At 54.3% G+C, this 15,457-nt stretch overlaps 5 protein-coding genes across 5 annotated transcripts; 2 read left to right on the top strand and 3 right to left on the bottom strand.

Moving 5' to 3' along the window:
• Positions 1 to 1,165: 1,165 nt before the first annotated feature.
• Positions 1,166 to 1,564, bottom strand: CTAM01_03952 (uncharacterized protein; the record flags this gene model as incomplete). Its single annotated transcript, XM_060519982.1, has 1 exon — positions 1,166 to 1,564. One exon carries the CDS (start codon positions 1,562 to 1,564, stop codon positions 1,166 to 1,168), a length of 399 nt encoding a protein of 132 aa, XP_060385403.1.
• A 2,491-nt stretch (positions 1,565 to 4,055) lies between these two features.
• CTAM01_03951 (glycosyl hydrolase family 3 N terminal domain-containing protein) lies at positions 4,056 to 6,733 on the top strand (the record flags this gene model as incomplete). Its single annotated transcript, XM_060519981.1, has 3 exons — positions 4,056 to 4,125; positions 4,236 to 5,158; positions 5,225 to 6,733. The coding sequence occupies 3 exons, from the start codon at positions 4,056 to 4,058 to the stop codon at positions 6,731 to 6,733; spliced, it is 2,502 nt and encodes an 833-aa protein (XP_060385402.1).
• Positions 6,734 to 7,038: 305 nt separating this feature from the next.
• Positions 7,039 to 8,561, bottom strand: CTAM01_03950 (uncharacterized protein; the record flags this gene model as incomplete). Its single annotated transcript, XM_060519980.1, has 3 exons — positions 7,039 to 7,257; positions 7,501 to 7,809; positions 7,893 to 8,561. Coding segments are annotated over 3 exons (1,197 nt in total), but the record flags the coding sequence as incomplete, so codon positions are not given.
• A 2,098-nt stretch (positions 8,562 to 10,659) lies between these two features.
• CTAM01_03949 (uncharacterized protein) lies at positions 10,660 to 11,463 on the top strand (the record flags this gene model as incomplete). The annotated part of the gene is made up of 2 exons (XM_060519979.1): positions 10,660 to 10,981; positions 11,042 to 11,463. The coding sequence occupies 2 exons, from the start codon at positions 10,660 to 10,662 to the stop codon at positions 11,461 to 11,463; spliced, it is 744 nt and encodes a 247-aa protein (XP_060385400.1).
• A 194-nt stretch (positions 11,464 to 11,657) lies between these two features.
• Positions 11,658 to 15,172, bottom strand: CTAM01_03948 (calpain family cysteine protease; the record flags this gene model as incomplete). The annotated part of the gene is made up of 5 exons (XM_060519978.1): positions 11,658 to 13,396; positions 13,453 to 13,957; positions 14,061 to 14,578; positions 14,656 to 14,926; positions 15,044 to 15,172. The coding sequence occupies 5 exons, from the start codon at positions 15,170 to 15,172 to the stop codon at positions 11,658 to 11,660; spliced, it is 3,162 nt and encodes a 1,053-aa protein (XP_060385399.1).
• Between the last annotated feature and the right edge of the window lie 285 nt (positions 15,173 to 15,457).

Raw genomic sequence — 15,457 nt, 5'->3', positions numbered from 1 at the left:
TGCGTTCCTAATTCGCGATATTTTGTGCCTTGATGTAGAAAGGGGAGGAAACGACATGAAAGGGCAGACTGCAGGAGAGTGCTTCTGTTTGACTGTTTGCGCCATCAAAGGTCCATACATCATTCTCCATGGAGCATCGTCAATGAGCCTCTCCATATGTACAGTCTTACGATAAACTGAGTCTACCCTGTCCAAGAAAGCAGACGGGAATCGTTGCGCGTCGGGCAATCCTACTTCTTGTGATACTTCTCACTGCCTTGGCTGACACAATGTATATGAACCTCCTTTCATGAACTGTCGTCAAATGATATTCAAGACTACATGAATGTGTTTCCGAGAACTTGTGGCCTGCAGAGTATGCAGTCATCTCGTTGGTGGCGCACTGCGTCCAGGCAATACGATGCTAATTGAGCATGGGGTTGGTTGACTGTACCCCCTTTCAACCCCCCCCCCTGTGGTGTATCGTGACCTCCCCAGAGACGAAGATCAAGCTAATCAGCCAGCCTCTCCGACGCAGCTAGGGGGAGAGAGGTCGGTATAGGATTCAGCTGACTGCCTCTGATCCCCTGAAGGAGCTTCACAAGAGGTGGTTTGTGGCTGGTAGAGCATGCCCGCCGTCAGCAAGGCAATCTCCTCTCATGCGAGTGTTGCCCAGGGGTAGCTAGGAGCTTCGAGATGCTTAACTTTGGTGCTTGGGGGTGTGATTCTACTTCTAGGGGTGAATTGTCTAGTACTGTCTCGAGAGAATCATCGCGTGGACCAATCTGGCAGTGCCCGTGATGTCGGCTGTCAAGGTAATCGACTCTCTGTAGTGACCGTAAGACGGTCGTACTGTGTTCGCGATAGTGATCTATCTGGATGGTCTCTTGAAACTCGTAACATAGCCTGAACATTGTCTTTTCCTTTGGGTTGAACTAAGTCCTCTCTCTGAGAAACGTATCGTAGATGGGGTTTGACTCTCTGTAGGCATTAAGATACATGCACACTTGGCATTGATAAAGTGGTTCTTCGTCCTCCCGAGCGACGACAGGAACCCCCCATATCCAATGGCCCATCATCTCTTCACTTCTGAAGCTTGAGACCTCGGTCACGATCTTAGGTCGGATTGTGAGGGGGGCCAGGGCAGTTGCTATGCAGCGAGTTTGGCATACATTCGGGAAAGAGCTCACGCCATGAGATACTTCATATCACCAACAAGGAGACAGACAGACGGGATCTTCTGGATGATTGCTGTCAACGGGCAAAGGTATCGACATAGACCAGCCAACCGCAGTTCTGGCCCACTTGCTTGGTAGAGGTAGAACTTGTACAATGTGAGATGGAGACCACTTTCGGGAACCCAGGCTGACGTCCGTACTATCGGTACCGTCCATGTCTCTCCAATGTCTCGCGAGCTACAGGCAGGAACCGCAGATGGTTGTCGCATGCCTAAAGTATGTGTGTAGTAGATGAACATGCATGGATCGCCCTCACATGTATGTCCCGACGATGCGGGAGGTATGCCTCGAAACCAATAGTGATCATCAGGAACCATCACGAAAGCAGGGAGAGATCGATGGAGCATGTGAGTTGTGGTGGTTGTCTCAAGTATCGGGACATTCTTTTTACGCAACGTGGTGGTCTGGCCTATATCCGTAAACCCGTCACACCATACAGCGGCAGAGGAGATCTCCATCCCTCCCCGCCTTACGGGTACAAACGAGTCGATCATTCACCAGGGGGAGTGAATCTGGGAATAGTATCCGTACACTCCTTGCCCTGGGTCTCGACAAATGAGCAACCGACAAGATGTCACGGCTGCCGAGAAGACCCCATCTCGCGAGCATGTGGTCCGTTCCCACACTCCCGCCTTCAGTGGTGGATCTTGATGAGGAAACATGATTGTGGACATGGATATTTCCAAAAGGAACGAATCAGCCACCGTGGTGGATTGTCTTACGCGAGTTTGTGGTGTATTCGGACCACCCCGCCTCGGGAACCAAGCCGGATGAGCGGGTGACTGCATGGCCTCGCGCTGCTGTCTCGGCAAGAGAGAGAGACCCCTACATGGGTGCCAACACAGTCCCTATCCTTCTCAGAGTCTTGTTAGTGTGACTTAGCTATACCATGTAGAGAACGAACTGAAAGAGGTGGCTGAAAAGAGTAGTGATAGCGAAAGTGGGAGAAATAGTGACAAAGGTAGCGGTAGAAACAGAAACTCAGGATGTGCTGAGCGGCAGATCATTGTCGCCCTCTTGTCAGACTCGGGAAAGAGGCGAATGGTCATTGGATCCTTGTTTTTGGCTACTTATTTCAAGTTATGCCCAGTTTACAGCCGCTCACCGAGATGGAGATGATGGATACTCGGGAAAGATTCGGCATTGTGGTATGGAGATATAGCGGAGCTTGCCGATGAAGATAGACATCTGGGGAAGCTGGGGGAAATGATCACCCGCTTGATGATCATCAGGGCAGGGCCGTAGCGCCAGTGCAGCTTGATCGGATGTGGTGGCTCGGCCCGTTGATATGACCTCTAAACCACGGCATGACTCCGTGGACCGGCTCTCCGGGGTATATCAGTAATGGAGTCCCATCCCGACGATGCAGCACAGACGTCCGGGCCGTATTCTCATCGGATTCAGGCAAATGCGGGGCATGCTGTCGACTCAGCAATCCCGTGGTTCCCCTGGCTCGGCTGTCACGCGCGGGAACACGGCAGCTCGGAGGCGAGAAAGAAAGAGATGACAAATGTGATTTCTTTTGCAGGTACGTGCAGCTCCAGGGAGTCATTCAGGTCTAGTAAGGGTAGAGACAGCCCGAATATTCTGTCTCCATTGCTGAGAAGACGGGATACACCATCCTCCTACTGTGCCCTGAGTCCCACGATCATCAGCCTCCATCTCACAAGCAGTTACCCAGTTACCCGATGACGGGACTGTGGCACTAATATGAAACCTACAGATGAGGCCTTGCGAGCTTGCGTTCACCTAAATGCGGCATATCTGCGGCTCGGGGAGTATCGGCATCGTGTCATGGCTGGTTGGGTCCGCTTCCCTTAGCCGGGTCCGATTCGATGCATCGTTTTCACAGGAGAAGTTGTCACTGTCTGTAATACGAAGTTTGCACTGTTCAGCGACACGGCAGAAGCCCGCGATAATATCGCCAAAAGGCCGGGTAGTCTCCGGCAAAACTGAGACACCCGCACGCCTTCTCCGCGCCAAAGTTGTCTGACGGGATTTCGGGACGATGTTCAGCTTCGCCTCCAATGCCAATGAGCCAATCCAGAGCTTTTGGATGGGCACTCAACTGGAGAAATGACGCTAAAAGGGGGAAGCCACCCGAGCTTCTCCCGGTGAATGAGGGGCAACAAGCTCCCACAACGTGATAACGTGGGGTAGAAATGCGCTACCGACCAGACGGGCGGTCGCCATTGACGCACCTGACCGCGTCTTTCAAGGTCTTGGGGTTTCTAACATCTCTGGGCATCCGTTCCTTCGTTCTGTGTATTGGTAATTGGGAGGAACAGCTCTCCACCTTTCTTTCTCCCCGGCTGAACTGCATGGAGGGGCGCATAGCAGCATGACGGGAGAGACAGAGAAACAGCCGCTGCTAACCTGGTTGCTAACGGATACTGCATGCAAACATGGCCTTCTGATTGCTTGCTTGCTTGCCGTTCCCCCCGCCGCCTTCCCGGCATCGGTGTATCTTCCTCCATCTACCTAGCTCGTCACCCAGAAACACGCGGGACCTCAAAGTGGGTTGCTGGTCTCTCTTCCCGAGCTAAGGTATCTTTAAGCCAAGTAAGAAGAGGGAATCCTGTCCCGCATCGTCCGGAGTTGTTCCGTTGTCCACAAGCTCGTCAATCTTCTATTTAACAGCGCGATCCTGCTGCGAAGATGTTCCGGTCCTCCCTCTCGATCTTGCTTCCCGGCGCTTTCTATCACCAACCTTTCTTGTCTGTTCCTCTTTACTCCCTTTACTTCCTCTCCAAGTTTGAAACCGGCCAGTCGTAGAATTGTAGTTGTTCCAAAGATACCCCTATCCATTCTTACAGTCCAACGTTTGACGAGCCCACAATGGCCGACTTTGACGTCGAAGACGTGCTCAAGAAGCTCACCGTCTCTGAGAAGGTCGACCTTCTCGCCGGTAAGACTGCTCCCGTCTCTTTTGGGGGGTCACTTTTCACCCCAATTGCGGACTCTTCATTACAGCCCTCGACGAGACCTAATGACAAGCTAACATTCGATTCTCCCCAGGTATCGACTTCTGGCACACCAAGGCTCTGCCCAAGCACAACATTCCCTCCATCAGACTCTCCGACGGACCCAATGGCGTGCGCGGCACCAAATTCTTCAATGGCATCAAGGCAGCTTGCTTCCCCTGCGGAACGGCTCTCGGTGCCACCTTCAACATCGAGCTCCTCGAGGAGGCCGGCAGGAAGATGGGAGAGGAGGCCAAGCTCAAGGGGGCTCACTGCATTCTAGGCCCTACCATCAACATGCAGCGGTCCCCTCTCGGTGGCCGAGGATTCGAGTCTATCGGCGAAGACCCTGTGTTGGCTGGTCTCGGCTCCGCCGCCATTGTGAGAGGTATCGAGAGCACTGGTATCCAGGCGACGCCCAAGCACTTTGTGTGTAACGACCAGGAGCACAGGCGCAACGCCGTCCAGAGCATCGTGACGGAGCGCGCCCTTCGCGAGATCTACGCGCTTCCTTTCCAGCTTACCTTCCGTGACGCCTCACCGGGTGCGCTCATGACTGCCTACAATGGAGTCAACGGCACATTCTGCAGTGAGAACCACGATCTGCTAGAGAAGCTAGTCCGCAAGGAGTGGGGCTGGGACGGCATGATCATGAGCGATTGGTACGGAACCTACAGCACCACGGAAGCGGCTAATGCCGGTCTCGATCTCGAGATGCCTGGACCTCCTCGCTTCCGTGGAGAGCCTCTTAAGTTCAATGTGTCGACGGATAAGGTCCGCCAGCACATTCTCGACGAGAGAGCTCGCGCCATGCTCAAGTTCATCAAGAAGGCTGTGGCGACCGGCATTCCCGAGGGTGCCCCTGAGAAGACGGGCGACACCCCAGAGACCGCCGAGTTGTTGAGGCGCATCGGTGGCGAGAGTATCGTCCTGCTCAAGAACGATGACAACGTGCTGCCCCTGAAGAAGGACAAGAAGGTGAGCATGTTCTCCGAGTATACACGTCTTTCACGAAAGTACACACACTTACTTTGAGACTCACAGACAGTTGTCATTGGCCCTAACGCCAAGATCGCCACCTATCACGGAGGTGGTTCCGCCTCTTTGGCTGCCTACTACTCCGTCACCCCCTTCGACGGCATCAGCAAGAAGCTCACCTCACCCCCGGAGTACACAGAGGGCGCCTACTCCCACAAGCTCCTGCCCCTCCTCGGCAATGTCTGTACGTCAGTTGACGGCAAGCCCGGCATGACCATGCGCGCCTACAACGAACCCCCCACGGACCACAGCCGCGAGGCCATCGACGAGCTTGTCCTCACCAAGACGGAGCTTCTCCTTGTCGACTACTACAACCCCAAGCTCAAGGGCGACCTCTGGTACGCCGACTTTGAGGGCTCCTTCGTCGCTGAGGAGGATTGCACCTATGAGCTCGGCCTCATCGTTTGCGGCACGGCCAACCTCTTTGTCAATGACAAGCTTGTCATTGACAACTCCACCAAGCAGCGCCAGGGCGATGCCTTCTTCGGCGCCGCCACCGTTGAGGAAAAGGGGCGTGTCGAGCTCAAGAAGGGCCAAAAGTACACCTTTAAGGTCGAGTTTGGCTCGGCCCCGTCGTCCAAGTTGCAGGGCGACAACGTTGTCTTTGGCAGCGGCGCCCTCCGCATGGGAGGATGCAAGGTCATTGACGACAAGGCCGAGATCGAAAAGGCCGCCGCCCTCGCCAAGGACGCCGACCAGGTCATCATCTGCTCCGGTCTCAACGCTGACTGGGAGACGGAGGGCAACGATCGTGCCGACATGGACCTTCCGGGCTACCTCAACAAGCTCATCTCCGCCGTTGCCCAGGCGAACCCCAACACGGTCGTCGTCAACCAGTCCGGCACCCCGGTGCGCATGCCGTGGGTCAAGGACGTCAAGGCCCTTGTCCAAGCGTGGTACGGCGGCAACGAGACGGGCAACGCCATCGCCGACGTGCTCTTTGGCGACGTCAACCCCTCGGCCAAGCTCTCGCTCAGCTTCCCCGAGCGCGTCCAGGATAACCCGGCCTACCTCAACTACCGTGCCGAGGCCAGTCGCACGTTGTACGGCGAGGATGTCTACATTGGCTACCGCTACTACGAGTTCCTCGACCGCCCCGTGCTCTTCCCCTTTGGCCACGGCCTGTCGTACACGACCTTTGGCTTCGGGGACCTCCAGGTCCGCGAGGCTGACGGCAAGCTCGCCGTGGACGTGACGGTCAAAAACACGGGCAAGGTGGCCGGCGCTGACGTCGTCCAGGTGTACGTTGCACCCAAGCAAAAGGCAAAGATTAACCGCCCGCTCAAGGAGCTCAAGGGCTTCGCCAAGGTGTCGCTTGCGCCTGGCGAGAGCAAGCAGGTTACGGTCAACATTGAGACCAAGTACGCCGCCGGTTACTTTGACGAGGAGCGGCACCAGTGGTGCGCCGAGGAGGGCGAGTACGAGGTAATTGTCAGTGACAGCAGTGTCATCACAGACAAGGCCCTCAAGGGCAGCTTCAAGGTCAGCGAGACCTTCTGGTGGTCTGGTCTGTAGAGACGTCTATGCGTCACGATGTAAAAAGCAGGGAGCACCGGTTGGGAGAAAATGTTCAGGATACACAAGATTGAATGAATGAATGATTGATATTTATGCATGATAATTTGCTTCGTAGTCCAGCCAGAAACGTCCCTTTGATAAAGATATTAATGTTTAGATGTATCCGTCGCAATGTCATGCTGCGTCATATCTTTCGTGTATTCGTAATCGTCACACGCCAATTTCAGGCGATATGTCCGAGAAACTTTGGAATCACAAACAAACTCCCTGCCGATGATCAAATGCAAACCTCATACTGCGACCTACGCCGCGCTTTCGCTCTTCCGCCTTACATCCTCATCCGAGCTCGGTCTTATACTAGACTCGCTTGGTTGTGAATCAGTTGGGGGTAGCCAAGGCTCGGCGTCACCCAGTCTTTGAACAGTCATGCCTGCGTTCCCGGCATTCTTCATCCCGGATTCGAGCTGACGCTGATAAGAGATGCGACGAAGGCGCTCAGCTTCTGCGGGTGTCAAATGAAGCTGTTTTATCTCGTTAGTCTTCATCCCTTGCAGAATTCAGAATAGCGACACGCAAACCACCAGGAAGTGAGGAACCATGAAACGAGGGAAGAGAGGAGTGGGGGGGGGGGGGGGGGGAAAAACGAAAATTTAAAAAAGGAAAGGGGGGACCCCCAAGGGGGCCCAATGTCCCCGAAAAAAAACGGGGTGGAACCCGGGGCGGAGGGGGGGGGGGGGGGGGGGGGGGGGGGGGGGGAGACATACGTAAATTTCAACAAGGATAGCGTGGATCACCAAGGCGAGCCATGATCCCGAATCAAAGACGGCTGTGAACCCGGCTGAAATCTCGGCAGGCTGGTGAGCGGTGATGCTGGCGTGGACAAGGACGCTGAGGCCGGGGTTCTCCCCCGAGTAGTAGCCGTCGCAGCCAGGATAGAAGCCGAGGACTTTGTTCTGGTCGTGACGGAAGATAAAGTCCACCATAGCGCACTGCTTTACTTGATAGTAGTTCGACTCAGCCGTGATCATGGCAGCGAGGTACCCAATGATGCGCATCGTGATGATGAAACCGGCCTGTGGGAAAGAACAGCTTCGTTAGCCCACGTGCAGCGGAAGAGTACGTGTCTTTCTTTCTGTTGGAACAAGTGATATCTTACGTATACCCAGGCTCTGAGCATCCATGCCCGGTGCTGCTCGATCTGGAGTTTCTTGATGTTGTAGATGGCAAGGGCAAGGGCTCCGAGGAACATGAGGCTGGCGGTGCCAGAAACAGTCTGCATGCTCACGCCACCGCCAAACGTCCGCCGTGCAATGAGAAAGACACCAATGATTCCCACTATACTCAGGAGAACGATGAGATACCCATTAAGGCGATGAAACAGGATAGCCTTGCGACGTATGACAGGGACGAATTGTAGACAGGCAAGAAAGCCTGCCGGTATGACACCCGCGAGGTGCATGATGATTCCGATCCGTGCCGTGCCCTTTTGAAAATAGTAGCACTCTCCCGGGAGCGCCCTCGAGTCGTGCGCCGGATTACAGAAGACGCCGTTGAAGTTGAAGTACATCATGCGGGCGAGTGTGAACCCCATCATACCCCCCGCGGTGATGACAAAGAGGGTGAAGCTGTACCCCTTCTTGAACCCGATGGGATTATAGACCTTGCGCGCCAGGGCAACGAAGCCGTTGGCTGGAGGTTTTGAGCATGGAGAAGAAGCTGTCGACATGATGGGAGGTGATTCTCGTGAGATCACGCGAGATCGGGGTGAGCTGAAGTGAGACAGCGCCGCCACTTTTCTCGCTTCCTTCTGTCTGTTGAAGAACGGGGGAAATGAGCTGCTCAGTCACAGATGAGCCTGAGCTAGGTTTAGGAGAGGGGATGGCCCTCATCATATATGCTCAAAAGGAAAGTTCTGGCCCTGAACAGTTGCCGGGGTCTTGAGCCAAGAACCCAAAGGATGAGAGGCGTTGCCTTTCTTTGTCAAAAGCAGGGGTTAAGGGCAAACAGCAAGTAAGAGCGGGCGAATGGCTGTACGCGATTGTCCACAACGCAGCAAACAAGGCAGGGTATGGCAGCATCAACCACCGGTTCTCCCGTAAAAGACGCATCATGGGGGCTGAGAACGTAGGATTGGTCGTCTTGACAGCACACCGAAGCCATGTCTCACGTGTTGCATGGCACCATGAAATGCGGACAGGCTTAGCTTGGAGAGTGCTTCCACCTGAGGACGTTGCAACTTTGCCCGACGTATTTCCCTCGGCCGAGTAGGTGGGAACAAATGGCCCTTTCGAGGACTGGAGCATACTTCTAGACATGCGATGGGGGCTGCTCCAGCCTCCTCGGTGTCGGGCGGCTAGATGTCAGAAGCTCGAAGCATGGGGCCCCCCTAGAAGCAGGTTACAGGTGGCGTCCGGGAAGGCATTACGGGACCTGAACTAAGAAGCCTACCGGTACAGCCAAAGCAGCCAGCGGCAAAGAGGATCAATGGCGGCAAGGGGACGGACTAGGCTCGACCTCGCGAAGCCTCTCGCAGTCGTAAGCAGTGCTCGGCCATCTTTGATTGCCTTTTGACGGGTGGGAAAAGGCCTGACGTGCATGTTGGTGTGTGTTGTACGGCATGCGGCCGTACGGACGAGATCGAATGCAAGCGGGCCGCATTAGTGCCGATACGGAGGGCGGGGCCGGGTCAGGAAGAGGCGAGATGGTTTAATGCGCCCCGTAGCGGTGTGCATGTGCCTCATCGAGGTTCGTCACATTTATGATCCATCGTAGGACCGTATAGGCGGAATCCGGGCCTTCGAAACGTTGCAGGATGGTCTGCGAGCAACGAACCGCGCTGCAGACGGCTGTTCGCCTCGCATTTCGCCGCTGCCGGATGCGTGCCCGCAACTGCGATGCGACTGCCGCAGTCTTCCCGCGCAGATTAGACATATACGATTAGGTAGCTAGGCGACGAATAGTGAGCGACTTGGTAAACCGTTGGTAGGAAATAGGCCCCGGTTGACCAAACTACATACCTCGTCTTTCAATATCCTTGAGAGCCGGGGATACAATGAATAAATTGTCCCAAATCTCAAAGAAGCGAGATTCACCTTCCACTGGTCTGCTGGGCCACATTGGCCTAGCAGCTAGGCAGTCAGACGGCGGTTTGAAGTTGGCAAACAGGCAAGCAAGGGGTCTCTATTCGGTCATTTGCCCACTTGTTTTGGGTGGACGGTGACCGACCTAGACCGTTGATGGGCGTTGAGAATTGGAGCTTTGACGTGGAGTGAGGAGGTTAGCAAGCATGGCGAGGAGGGGAACCCGATTTTTGGGCAGAAAAAGGAAGCATAAAGTGGCCCATCGCCGAGGCTTCTTCTCCTTCTCCTTTTCATCGCGCCATCGAATTTTTCCACACTAGTGTCTGGTTGACTGAGGTAGGAGGTAGAAGTCCGTATAGGCAGCTGCGCAGGCGTGATCGAATATGGAAGATATCCGTACTTATGCAACTGAAATCAACGTGAAAGACAGGAATAGGTAGAGGGAGAAGAAGACGGGGGATAGACGCCGGAGAGAGGCACAGAGGTTGGAAGGTGCTAAGGTACGTACCCATTCGAGTGTCCACCACCTCACCTTCCATCCTGGTTCGCTAATATGGAAGGTGAGGTGGGTCATTCGGTATCCACTCCCTCCGCCAACTCTCGACTCACGCGTTGCCGTCCTGCCGCATCCGCACCCGCGCCCCGGCCGCGCCTCCGTCCGTCCTCAATCGGCCCACGTCTCATCTCATCTCACCTGAGATCTAAGCATCCAAGTAAGCTCCTGCCAAACACGCATTCCACGCAACACTCACACAATTCAAGACAAGTTGTCAACCTGTCAATCTCTTTCTTTCGCCGAGTTTATTGTTTTTCTTTCCATCTCTCCCCTGCTTGCCTCTCAAGATGGCCCAAGCCCCCCTTCCACCCACCGTCATCGCCCAAAAACAATCTTTCCTCGCTACCCAGGCTCGTCTGCTCTCCCGACCCCTGCAACCCTCTCGTGCATGGCTCGCCGCCAACGAGGCCGCCGAGTCCTCCATCCCGGACCCCGTCGTCGAGCACGTCGCCGCCCGCCTCAACACGACCTTGCTGCAGCACTCGCGACGCGCCTACTCTCACCAAGCGAGCCGTCACGTCGCCGAGCAGATTGACGCGTTGTACCTATCTCAACTGTCGGCCGCGCGAAGTGACTCCTCCGAGGGTCTATCCCTTTCTTTGGACCTGTGTATGTTCTGTGTATTCCGCTCCGTGTAGCGCCAAAGACTAATGGGAAAAACCACGAAAGCCGAAGAGACTGCCGTAAGGTCGCTTCCCTTGGCCTGGCCAGCCGGGCGTGATGCAACTAGCTTTCCTATGGAAGCCAAAAGGTACGCTGAAGTCGCTGGCCGCTTGAAAGAACTCGCCGAGAAGAGGCAGCACACCAGAGCTCGTGTTGAACGGCTACGGCGCATGAAGGCACTACTTGATCCCTTCCGCACCGGAGATGCCGGCGCGGGTGTGCAAGAGAATCTCGTCACCCGCGATGGCGAGATTGAAAAGGAGATGGAAAAGATGCGTGCCCTGCTGGCTCGTGTAGGTGGTCGTGTAGGACTTCTACCCAAGTCCACCGAGTCTGCAGACCTGCTCAAAGAGGGCAACTCCTTGATTGTAGAGCCTGTAGCTACAGGAGAGAAGCGCAAACTTGACGACCTTCTCGGCAGCTTCTGACTGGCCACACAAAGAGGCCCAAATTGAATTTCAAAGAGCACCTGTGGGAAAGCAACGGTAGGGTAGCTCAGGCATAAGGATTTTGTGTTCAAGTTGTATAGTGGCGTTAGGTTCTAGGCTTAAAGGATACCCCCGGATTTATGAAAACTACTTTTTTCCCCTGTAATCCCGGCACGTTCATTCTGGGACGTATATCAAGCTTGAAAGTCGAACGTGTACCCCAGGGAATCAACGCCAGGAGTCGCTCTTCGTTTCTTGCTAGCATCAGAGCGAGACAGCTTTGAAGCATCGCTGAGGTCCTCACTGGTAGGCCGGATACTCTTCTTTCTCTGTTTGATTTCTCCTTCCAGCGTGGCATCTTTGGCACTGTCATCCACGTCCAGACCTTTTGACTTCTTGTCACCTGGCTCTGCGGTTTTTGGAACTGCCTCCTCTTGGGGATATAAGCTTGGCCGCACAACCCGAAGGTTGCTAATAACCTCTTCTTGATCTTCATCCGTTACCTTGGAGTACACTCGAAGTCCCACTACAGCCACAGCATTCCATGGATCTCTCTCAAACTCGTCTTGTTCCTCGGCAGGCGCACCAGGGGGTGGCTGCGGGGGCAGACGGTCTGTACTGGGCTCCCGCTTTTCAACAGCGTCAATTTCAAGCTCCAGTTCCCGCTCAGAAAGTTCCGACATGGATGATACACTTGCAATGCCATCGTCGTCTGACTCGCATGGGTAAGGTGCGGAATACTCCGATGGGGGTGCTTCTTCACTCATCACCTCTTCGACATCTTGAAGGGTAGCCTCCTGCACCTCACTTCTGACTTTGACTACCTCGCGCCTATCGCCTCTGGAACGCTTGTTTGTAGGTTTCGGAGGTGTCAAAGATCCCGGGCTTCTCTCGGTGATTTGTTCCAGCATTTCAGCCGACTTAAAGACTTGAGGTATCGCTCTGTCTTTGTGGCGGGGGGAAATCGGCACGTCCTCACCTGCCATGGTACCTGAATTGGTTTGGCTGCCCGCTCCTCGCGAATCGTTTGACAAAGACAAGTTTTTGGTTGCAATCTCAAGAGTTTCATGTTCGGCTTCCTGGATTGTGACTTTGGCCACAGGGCTTGGTGGGTTTGGAATCGGCTCAGATTGCTTCGGCGGAAGGGGATTAGCTAGCCTTATATGTGCACGTAGCTTCTCTTTCGCTGCCTGGTGTTGTGCGATGCGTTTCGCCTGCTGTTTCTGAGCCTTTCTCTTGGCTTTGATCCTGAGGTAATGCTCCTGTTCTCTCTCTTCGAGGATCTTGCGCTTGATCTCGGCACGTCGCTTTTCCCGATGTCTCCTCTCATGTGCCTCTTTAGCCGCCTTTTCCGCGGCCGACTCGACAAGTTTTCCCTTGCTATGAGCAAGGTCATAGGCCAACCCTATCCGGATCAGCTTCTCTCGGCGGTTTTTGGCATTGTTGCGAATCACTTGGTCGATGGGAAGTACGCCATCGTTCCGCACCGCATCTAATTTGACAAGAACCTCGTAGCTACCAGCTTGAAGGTCGAGTTCAACATTCACAGATCGGTTCATGCGGTAGGATGCTTGACTCCGAACGACATAGTCCTCTTGGCCGGCTTTGTGCAGACGGAGTTGCAAATCAAACCGGTATTGACCTTCCAAACCACGGAAGTATCGATCGTCTAGTTGCGCTAGTACGATCACAACCGGGCCCGACTTGGAGATTGTAAACGCGAAATACGTTTCGTGGTAGTCCAGGGTCCATGGCACTGATAGTGTTGTCCAAATGGATGTAACCTTCCACTCGGGACCGAATAACCGGGTAACATCAAATATGTTGTATTTTTTGAGGAGATCGTGGTACGAAATCCAGAAGGCGCCGTCGTCGCCAAACGTATGTTTGAGTTTCTGCAACCACTCAGGGGTCCATTCTTTGGAGCCATCGCCTGCTAATGGTCAGCGCGAGAACGGTAAGACATTATATCTCGAAGACGGAACTCACTCCAAGCTCCTTTCCATTCACCCTTTCCCCAGGGATTCTTCAGTAGAACCAGCCTTTGGCCATCCATTTCGACAGCCTTCATGACGCTGTAGGCGTGCATCTCGATAATGCCTTTACGTTCCCCTAGACCCCTTGATGCAAACCCAGTGGAGCACCCCAGAAGCCAGTCTTCGTTGACCTTTAGGAGTTTCTCTTTCCAGAAGTACTCCTTGTCAAGGATGTCTGTTGTGTAGACCTCTGAGGTTACGCCACCCGTAAGGTCCTCGATGGCCTCGCCCGTGAAACCACCTTCGATGGAGGCATAGTCTCCGTGCGCCTTTGCGTACGCCTTTTCGAGAAGCGGCAGCCATGTCTCGTTGGGATTCTCACACTGAGCAAAGTAAAGCGCGCCACTGTTTGACTGATAAATACGCCTATAGGCTTCTTCTGAATTGATGCGCTCGCGATCTTCCCAGAGAATTCGCTCCAAGTAGGGCTCGTCATAGTCGGGCTTGGTAAGGTACAGCTATGTAGCCGGTTAGAAAGGGCCTCAAGACTTTGTGGGGTCTTCTCGGACTTCTCGTCCAAGGTTTCCCCAACTAGACTGTCAGAGGGGCAATGGAGCATACCTTGTCATCGATGATCTCGCTGAACCACTCTCCATCGCGATGGAAGACAAAACCATACACGCCGACTTCAAGATTATGTGCAACGCAGACTCTCTCGATCAGGCCAGGCTTGTTACTCAGATTGCACAGCGCAGCCATGAGCCAACAGTCTCCATCTCGACCTTGGCGCACATCGTCCGCCGTAGGCCCGTCAATGTAGAACTGCGGGTTGTCGAAGATATCGACCACTCGCTTGACGGCTTTGGGCTGGAAAGCGGACTGCGGAGGTTTCGCGTCCTTGGTATTCCATAAGGTTTCGAGGCAGTCTCTGCGCCCAAACTTGAGATCAAACTCGATATCATAGTGAGGATCTCTGTAACGTTGATTGACTCGGCGACACTCGTGAACAATCTTGTCGACCTTGGCTTTGCAGACAGTCGCAGCCTCATCGTACGACGTCTGAGTGAAGATCCCAGTGGCTTTGGAAGAACGCTTCGCGACCCTCTCAGCGTATGCATTCTGAGGAATGACGGTGGTAGCTATTGGCATCAAACACAATCAAGTCAGTCTCACGTTGATGTCCAAGGCGATTCTCCGTATCAAGGATGCGACCGACCTTTTCCTGGAGTCTTGGTCGTAAACTTTGTCCAGAATTCGTCAATGATCTCCTGAGGAGGCTGTTGCTTCGTCTTTCGGGGTTTCGTGACGGTTACAGGCATGGTGGCTAAGTATGCTCGGCGGCGCGGGTGGGGGATCACAGACGACGGTACAACCTCGTCGGAGCTCGAGCTGGAGCTCGATAATACAGTGGATGCCATTACGTCTTCGGGGTCGATCTCTTTGGCAGTTGCCTTGGAGTCAAAGTAGATGATTGCAATGTTTTTGCGCTTGCCGACACTTGTTCAGCTGGTCAGAGGTAGCAGTCTCAGCTGAGGTGCTCGGCTTATGCTTTCCTGTAAAGTGCGGCTTCAACTCCCGGAAGATTCGAACGTGAGCAAGTTTACCTGCCCAGCTCCAATGGGGTTGAGGTAGGAGAGAAGGAACCCACGAAGACCGTCTACGTGGGTCAAGGTCAGGCCGAGGGTGGCGGAGAGGAACAGCATACGGTGGCTAACTTTCAGCAGCAGGCCCATGCCGCGAGCGATGACTTATTTATCCAGCTTAGGCTGTTCCCGACGTTTAGCTTGTGGAATGAGGCTCTGCAGCCTGCTGCATCGACGTTGGGAGAAGTTCTGAGTTGGGCGATGTTGACCATCGGATGACCCAGCCGTACGGAAAGCATCTATAGTCTTACAACATGTTTGTGTGCGACCCTCGTGACATAGTCCCCCAGGCAGAATGAGGCGGATGGAAGATGGACAGGCCAAGATAGGTAGACGTGGATACCTATCAGGCTGCAACTCGAGCATGACGGCAGT

Source organism: Colletotrichum tamarilloi (genome assembly GCF_030869305.1).
Source record: "Colletotrichum tamarilloi strain Tom-12 chromosome Unknown Scaffold_9.1, whole genome shotgun sequence".
NCBI classification, from domain to species: domain Eukaryota; kingdom Fungi; phylum Ascomycota; class Sordariomycetes; order Glomerellales; family Glomerellaceae; genus Colletotrichum; species Colletotrichum tamarilloi.
Note: the sequence above shows the minus strand (reverse complement) of the source record. Positions and strands in the feature narration are given on the sequence as shown.